General features: G+C 46.9%; 1 protein-coding gene across 1 annotated transcript; it reads right to left on the bottom strand.

Moving 5' to 3' along the window:
• Window positions 1–2978: 2978 nt before the first annotated feature.
• On the bottom strand, window positions 2979–3914 carry LOC142003159 (olfactory receptor 51G2-like). Its single transcript, XM_074979874.1, has one exon. It carries the CDS (start codon window positions 3912–3914, stop codon window positions 2979–2981), a length of 936 nt encoding a protein of 311 aa, XP_074835975.1.
• Between the last annotated feature and the right edge of the window lie 4966 nt (window positions 3915–8880).

Genomic DNA, 8880 nt, shown 5'->3' on the forward strand with positions numbered 1-8880 from the left:
GACCGCTGAGCTTCCTGAGAAAAATGATCCATTTTCTATGGGAGCTCATACCCAAAAAGGGAAGGGGAGGGAAACATTTATGTTGGGGCATCGTATTTTTGTGGAGGACAATAGTGTCGGTTGTCTAGGCCAGGTCTGTCTCAAACCAGGCTAACCCGAGACCTTAAAGTCCATCATAGATACACAATTCGAGCCATAGCAATTGCAACGCTGGAATTGACGTAGCTATGAACCACATATCTACCTCAGTGTGGGAGGTCAGTGGTAGAAATTGTCCTGTCCACCTCCCTTACTCCTTGCGAGATTGAGGCGGGGGTAAGGGTCAGCTGTAGAACCCTGATAGTTTGATTTTCCTCATTCCCACTAAGTGCACAAAATAGAACCCCAGAAGTTTGAGCCTGATGTGGTTGACCTAGAAGGTAGTGTAGATATACTCTCAGATCCAAGTTTCTGACCCTCAAACACCACAACAAGTCCTCTAGACAGCAGAACTAGCCTCCAATCAACCTCTTTCAACTCCCTTTTCAGAGTTTCCACTTTCTATTTCTGATTCTATGTGCATTTGTAGTCAATGGATGACTCTCTTTCTCTAGTGTGTCGCTAGGACCAGTCTGAGGGGAGACAGCCAGGATATAATGCTGCTCACAGTTAATCTCCTCATCCACCTTCCAACAAGCACATTGTCCCTGGGGGACTTCGGTTAAGGTCAGTCCTTTTTCAGTTTTCTTTTAACTTTGCTACTGTGCCTTTTGGAAATACGCCCTATCTGGGGTTGCTGTCTGATACTCCACACAAGGTGAGTTATATGGCCAAGGCTGATTTTCTAAGGAAGTGTCCTGGCTGTTGTTTTCCTTCAGCTTCACGCACCAGTTTGAGAATTGTTCCGTAGGATGGATTTGGCCTCTTCTCATCTGTGTTTCCTCTTCTTGTGTAAGCAGCAATTGCTGAAAGCTGTGTGAGCCTTGGCCCAGCCACCTAGTGCTCATCCATGTCCATGTCCTAGGGCCACAGCGTGGAGCTGAGATTTGCCCTCAGACTGTTTTTTCAAATTCCACCCCAGTGGCTTCCAAACACTGGTGCAGTGACAGTGCTGAAACTCCCAGCGTCCCAGTGATGGTCCAACACACCCCTCAGAAATCCACTTCCTTCCCATCACTCTCACCCACAAAGACTCACATAGTTGCCAGAGCAGCCAACCGTCTGAGAGGGAAGCCAGCTGTCATAGAAGCTGTGGTAAGAGGCCTTTTATACACACATGTTAGATGTGTTTATCGGTGGGACCCTGATGTAGCCCTGATCTCAGTGCATCTATATGTGAGGTACAAGAAGCTGTCGACAGGGCAGGGAAGTTGGCTGGCAGAACCACATTTGCACAGCTTTTCTTCTGTGGTGGTGGCAGCGTCTACTGGTGAGTGAATATGCAAGTGAGTGGCCATTTGCATTTTTCAGACCGGCCATTTGCATACTGCAGCCGGCAGTTCATGCCAGTGTAACCATAGTCAGTGTCTGCTCCCCTCAAGCCACATCCTCCTCCTTAACTCACAAACTCCCCAATACTGTGCTCCCTGTGGTCCTCTGGTTCAGAATTGCTGCATCCCCTGCTCCTCAAATTTCACATCCCCTGACCTCTGCACTGCCACATCTCTTTGCCCTAGGCCTGTCTCCTTGCTCCACCACTTCCTCTGAAGCTCATCTCCACAGGCACACCAGAGCTGGGCCATACTGAGAACTGCCCTGGAACCCAGGACATTGCGGGCCACCATGGATTCTCCGCCTTCTGTGAGGTGCTGCCGTTGGGTAGGAAGACGTACTTAGGGCATCTCTTGGACCTTCCATCCCCCTGTCCAGGGCAAGTGGACTGTTTGGGGCTCCTCAGAGTAGATCAAGCTCTCTGGCCATCGATTGCCATGGCCTAGTTCTAGCTTCTAACCTGGAATGGGGCTGCAGCCTTAGGTAATGAGGAGAATAAGTGGGAGTCTTGGGAGAAGAGATGGAGGCAAAGAATGAGGCCTCTGGGGAGAGGAGAAGTGTGTTGGGTCTCAAAGTGGAAGGAAAAGAAGTTGGACATGCTCAGAGAGCAGATGGGGGCTCTACTGTGGGTTGGACTGTGGCAGGATCTAGCTGTGTCCCTGTCAGGGAGCTAAGGACCATTTCTGACCTATTGTAAGCACCTGGGGCAACACAAATGGAAGGGAGCAGGATGGCGTCTTTGCATGAGTCTCTTGCCAGGATTCCTGTGTTTCAGACCCTTGCTCACATACCCAGCTGTGCCCTGCCTCGGTGCGGATCAGGCTCAGAAGGTGTGTGCTGTTAAGACCCATGAGTTGAAGCGTGGGTTGGCTGAAGGGTTTCTCCTGGGTCCTTTGCCTCCAGAATGCCTTTGACACAGCTCAGTCGCAGGCATCAGGCTCAGACTGTGGAGCAGGGATGGGTGGCTGTGCCCTTTAAAAGACCCTGTCCGCAGCTGTTGCAGTGCTCAAGGACTATGCAGTACAGAGTGCTCGAGAAGAGCCAGAACTGCGAATGCAAGACTAGCTCTGCAGCTTTTTTTTCATGGCCCGTGGATGTTTAACAGGAGATGGGACAGTGATAAGCCAAGTGACATGGGAAACAAGATTCCTATCTCTTCTCTTTAATTGGCGACATGAACATGAATTCTGCATCTGAAGCACCTACTGATATGTCTTTTTATAGGACAATATTTCATCCATCCCCTTATTCTACATGCACACTACCTCTTTGTAAACACTGCTGCCTGCCTGGGTCTCCTTTTCCAAGTTCCTGTTTTCCTTTAGAGGTGGGTGGTGACATGTGCTTTACCAGTGCTCCAGGCGTTAGCAGCCATATGATGCTTTATCTGTACAATGGTAAAATGAAGGTCTTGTCATCTCAAAAGTAAGGGTCCAATAGGGACTGGGTGGCCCATGATTTTCATGGCCTTTGTAAGTAGTGCAGGAGATGGGTGATGAACTGCCCCCTCACTTGATAAACACCCTGATGATTCTTGCACGAAGGTGTTTGCTTTTCACGCTATACACGATTGGGTTCATCAGGGGTGGAACCAGCAGGTAAACGTATCCCAGGAGAATTGGAAATAAAGGAGAAGTGCCCTCTCCGAATCTATGTATTGCAGGCAGGCCAATTATTGGTGTGTAGAAGAGCATGAGGGCACAGAGGTGGGAGACACAAGTGTTCAAGGCCCTAAGACTCTCTGGGAGAGACGTGACAGTCAGCACTGTTTTGAGGATCATCACATAAGAGAAGAGGATAAGTAGCGAATCCAATCCCGTGGTTAAGAGTGTAACGGACAATCCATAGATGCTACTGACTCTAATGTCTGCACAAGCCAACTTCATGACCTCCTGGTGCAGGCAGTAGGAATGGGAGAGGACATTGCTTTGACAGTATCGGAACCGTTTCAGAAGAAAGGGGAGTGGAAACATTACGGCCACTCCTCTTAGTACAAACACCAGTCCCAGGATAGCTGTTCTTGGCAGGGTTAAGATGGAAGTGTATCTTAGGGGGTTACAGATCGCGATGAGACGGTCAAAGGCCATCAACAAGAGCACTGAGGATTCAGTGCATTGAAGTGAGTGAATGAAGAACAGCTGGGCAAAACAGGCATCAAGGCTGATCTCCCTGGAGTTAAACAAGAATATGCCCAGTATGGTCGGCATGGTGGCTACTGATATGCCAATGTCTATGACACCCAACACAAAAAGGAAAATGTACATGGGCTTATGAAGGGTTGGATCTGTTTTTATGATCAGGATAATGACTGAATTTCCTGCTATCGAGATTGCGTACATTAAGCAGAAGGGAGTAGAGATCCACAGGTGGATGTTGTCCTGCCCAGGTATCCCAGTGAGAAGGAACACTACATGTGTGAAGTTGGTGTCATTGACAGGTGACATAGTGTAGTGGCTAGGTCCAAGGATTAATGAAATTCAGTTCCTGAAAAGAAAAAAATAAAGTAAAAATAAATAATTCAAAAAAAAAAAAAGAACAGGAGACTGAATAGTATTTAGTGAGACATCATTCTGCTCCCAGAGCAAGTCTGGGGCAAGTCTAAGGAGACCCAGGAGCTTAAGGAAGTTGAACCATAACACAGTCTTAGGTTCACATCACCAACAAGAGTATAGGGCACAGCCAGACTGGGTTAGACCTGCAGTGCATCTAGCCCAGTGGCCACTTCGACATGCTGCCCAGGGAGCAAAAAGGAACACTGCAGGGTTTAGCTGTGAGATAACCAGCTCCCAAGGAAAGTTTCCTCTTGATATTTTGGTCAATAGAGATATTCTGTGTTGTGAATCAGGAATGTTTAGAGCCTTCTTAATCTTTTTTTTTTTAAAAAAACTCACTACTGCAATTATATTTTCTGCTTGCCCCATAAGCATATTTTTTACTTTTTGAACCCAGATAATTGTTTGGCCCTTTGATATCTTGTGGCAGGGAGTTCCACAGGCTACGTGAGTTTTGTACAGTTGGGACCTGCCCACAGAGATTGTTATGGACTCTCCACTGTATCATGATGTGTGTGCAAAAATATGGGAAGTGCCTGGTGAAAATGGTCATTTTATTTCTGTATCCTCCATCCAAACAATTTATAAATTTGTTTCTCTGCCTTGTTACAAATATTTGTTTATTTTCTTCATGACCAAGAGTTCAAATTGTGTTCCTACATCTTGGCAGCACATGGGATAAATTCTAGGGGCTATTATAGGAACATTGATATCAGCTGTGTCATTGTCGCTCCAGATTTATGTGTGTACATTCAAACAGAACTGGGCTCTATTCACATTCTCTTAGTAAATGTTCTCAGTGATACACAATGAGAAACACTTCAAGAAAAGCTGAAGAGTTTTGCTGGCAACAATATAGTCTAAATCAAGACAGTTCTTTTGTCCTACCATCTTCCCTTCATCCTCACGGATCCTTTACTGCCCATTTACTCCCCCGCCCCAACCCCGCCCCAACCCCAGCAAGACATGTAGCCTTCTGGCAAGCTAAATGCTAACATAGTTACCTCAGAGAGCAAGGGACTAGTTGGTGTCACAAATTGGTGGAAAGTACAAACACTGGGTTTTTGCCAGTACCCAGAGGAGTGTGAAAGTTACCTCAGCCATGCTTGTGGAATAGGGGATGGGTGTAAATTCCATACCACCACTATCACACTCCCCTTTCTTCTCCTCTTTGCTGAAATACAGACCAGTGGTAATCTTTCCTGAGGACTTTTTGAAAAGCCTTCAACTATTTTTCCCAGGGATTGAGTGTCCAACACTGAATGTGTTAGAAATAGCTTCTAGTCAGTTACCAGGAGACAGTACCATACAATTTACCACTGAACAAAAAGTTAAAAGCACAAACACTTTGCAAATGGTATCTGGAGTACAAATGAAATACTTTCTAAAGGAAAATCCATTGAACACTAGTTACCATTGCTCCTTCCTTTGAAGCTTCAAGAATTCTGCTTCTGGCTTGCAACATAAATACATGTATTTAAAGTTTGGTTTCTAACATTTTTCTTACCAGGGAAAACCTGGCATAACATTTACGTGTTTATCCTCAAGTACAGACAAGTGAAGAGTTGTTTACCCTCTGTTTTTTTTCACAGATGATGCCTCATCCTCCTCCTCAATTCACAAACCCTGCACCACTTTGCTCCATGTGGTTAGTGTTCATTCGCACCTGCTGCATCCCCTGCTCCTTCACCTTTTCTGAGCCCCCCCCTCATTCTCTCCACTGCCCCCATCTCTCTGCATGAGGCCCATCTCCTTGTTCTGCCACTTCCTCTGACGCTCATCTCCATGGGTTGAACACAGCTGGGCCATGCTAAGAACTCCCCTGGAGCCCAGGCCATTTTGGGTCACCATTGGCTAGTCACCATCTCTGGCTGCATCCTGTGGAGCAGGGACATATGCTTAGGACATCCCTTGGGCCTCACATCTCCCTGCCCAGGGCAACAGGAGCGTTTGAGGCTCCTTTGAGTGGTTCCCGGGCCCTATGCAGATCCAGACATGGCCTAATTTCAGCTTCTCACCTGGAGTGGGGCTGCAGGTTCGGGTAATGAGAAGCAGTGGGTGCGGTCTTGGGGGGAAGAGATGGAACACAGGAAGGGGCCTCTGGGGAGAGGAGAATAATTGTGTTGGGACTTAAAATGGAAAAAAAAGTGATTAGTTGGGATCAGAGAGGGGATGGGGGTTCTACTGACTAGACTGAGCTGTGACACAATCCACCTGTACCCCGTCGGGTAGCTGTGAACAATTTCTGATGTTTTCTAAGCAGATGGGGCAGCACAGATGGAGGGGAGCTGGGTGGAATCTTTGGCTGAGAATCTTGAGAGGCCCCTGTGTTTCAAATCTTGACATACACAACATCTGTGGATCTTGGACTCAGCAAGTATGTGCTGTGCAGAACCATCAGTGGGACAAGGGGCCGGCTGAATGGTTTCTCCTGGGTCCCCTGACTCAACAATGACTTTGACACAACTCAGTCCGAGGCATCTCACTAAGACTGTGGATAAGGAGTGTGTGGCTGTGTCCTTGAGCAGACCCTGTCCACATCCAGTGCTGTGCTCAAGGGTCATGCAGTACCTAGAGTGCTCAAGAAGGGCCAGGACCGTGACTGATGAACACCTCTGCAGCTTTCTTTCATGGCCCGTGGATGTTTAACTGGAGACGGCACAGTGATAACCAAGTGAAATGGGAAACAAGATTTCTATCACTTCCCTTTAATTGGCTCTATGAAAATGAATTCTGAGTCTGGAGTACTTACTGATATGTCTCTTTAGGGGAAAATATTTCACCAGTCCTCTCATTTTACACGACCACAATCACTTTGTGAATACAAGTGCCTGCCTTTGTCTCCTTCCCCCAGTGCCTTACAGGGCCATTATTCCCACAGTTTTGGCAATGCTGGTGATACGGTGGAAGGCTCTGCAAGAATGGTTTTCCTTCTTAGGGAATTACCTATAGACTACATATGTATTCCAGTTCTCGTGTGTTCAAGTCCGTTAGTCAATAGGGGTATTTCTTCTTGGAAATACGGGTGCTTGCGGATCTCCGTGGACATTTTCAGGGATGCGAGCACAGATTGCTTGTGGAACGATGCATGACACATATATGTTTCGGAACACTGATCTGTACAGGAAGCTGCAAAAAGGCACTTTCCTTCCAGACCAGAAGATCACTGGAGGTCCATGGTGTGCAGTGAGAACTTTCCAATTATGCTGTAAAATGTTGTCAATTTCCCACCTCTGTGGCCCTTTGCAGTGATTCTCCTGCTCTCTGGGGTCACCTCCCCCTTCCCCATTGCAACCATGGAGTAACCTCCAAAATTTTCAGCAGTTACCCATTTAATCATCACCCTTTTTTTTTTTGATCTCTCATACACACCGTGTTCTGTGGTGGATTTGAAACATTGATGCATTTGATCCTTATTTAGCTTCTTATATGTGCTGCTGTGTGCTAACCTTTCTATTAAGACCATAACCACAGTAAATGTAAGTTCAATGTGACACTAATGTACAATTTATTTAGCTGAGAAAAGTGGGTGTCCTGTGGTAGTGTTTGTCATGTTGAAGTATGAAGTGTTACGTAAAAGGTTGGGTCCACTGCTTGTAGGGGAAGTTCAAAAGCTGCTGAGCCCCTGTTCGTGGGGGAGGAGGGTGTGATTTCATTATTTTATCCATGGTAACCCAAGGTCTACTACTGTTACGACAACTACCATTACTCAGAGCCCCACCACCATCATGGTGCTTCCTGGGTGACAGAATTAATTCAGATCCTCCATTTCTTCTGAGAGCTCATCTGCTACCCATTTGTTTGCATTAGGCCACGTTCTCTTCCACTTTCATTGAGGCTTCCTCATTGGGAAGGCCAGAACTGGACCATAGTAAAAATTGTCCTGGAGACCAGGCTACTGGGGGAGTCGCAGATTATCCACCTTCTGTGGGGAACTCCTTTGGGTCTGGCACATGTGTGGAGGTCTTCTCTTTGGCCTCACATCCTTTACCCAGAGCAGGTGGACTGTTTCAGCTTTCTCAAAGTGGCTCAGGTACGTGGGTAACTGGAGTCAGGGCCCAGATCTAACTTCTAGCCAGGAGTGAAGCAGAAGCCTCAAGTAATGAGGAACAGTGGGTGTAGTCCTGGAGAGAGAGATGGGGCAGAGGGAGAAACCTCTGGGGAATGGACTCAATGGGCATCCGGTGTACAGAGCCATTACATGGAATTTGGGAGGGAGAAAATAAATGTCTTCTCCTGTGGCCTCTACTTTAACCATGGTTTTGACGTGACTCAGTCACATCCACCTGGCTGTGAATGTTGGGAAAGGGTGGGTGGCTCTGCTCCTTGAATGACCCCCTCCACAGCTGGTGAAGTGCTGAGGGTTCGCACAGTATCCAGAGCACACAGAAAGCCAGGAGTGTGATTGCAAAACAGTTCAACAGTTTTTCCAATGGCCTGTGGATTTCTAACCAGAGACAAAACAGTCACAAGCCAGTTGAAATGGGAAAAAATTCATTCATATAACTTCTCTTTATCGAACGCTTCAACATGAACCATGATGTTGGGGCACCAACAGATACATCACGTTATGGGTTACCATATCATCAATGCCGTCAATATCCATGAAAACAAGCATCTTGTGAACATTCCAGACTGCCTTGGTCTCTTTCCCCCATAGTCCTGTCCTCTCCCACCAGTGGGAGGGGACAGCCCCTCTCCCATTGCTTCAGACCATAGATCTAATCTAACTGCTCTCTGCACAATGTAAAAATAAAGGTTTTGTTCACCCAGAAACAGCAGTCCAGCATGGATTGGGCAACCCAATTGCTTCAAGGCCCATATGAGTAGTGGTGGAAATGGGCGACAAAATGACACT

This window comes from Carettochelys insculpta, chromosome 1 (assembly GCF_033958435.1).
Source record: "Carettochelys insculpta isolate YL-2023 chromosome 1, ASM3395843v1, whole genome shotgun sequence".
Classification (NCBI taxonomy): domain Eukaryota; kingdom Metazoa; phylum Chordata; order Testudines; family Carettochelyidae; genus Carettochelys; species Carettochelys insculpta.

Bases quoted from the DNA above. Each gene is read 5' to 3' on its own strand.
- LOC142003159 (XM_074979874.1), bottom strand. From the start codon at position 3,914: ATGTCACCTGTCAATGACACCAACTTCACACATGTAGTGTTCCTTCTC.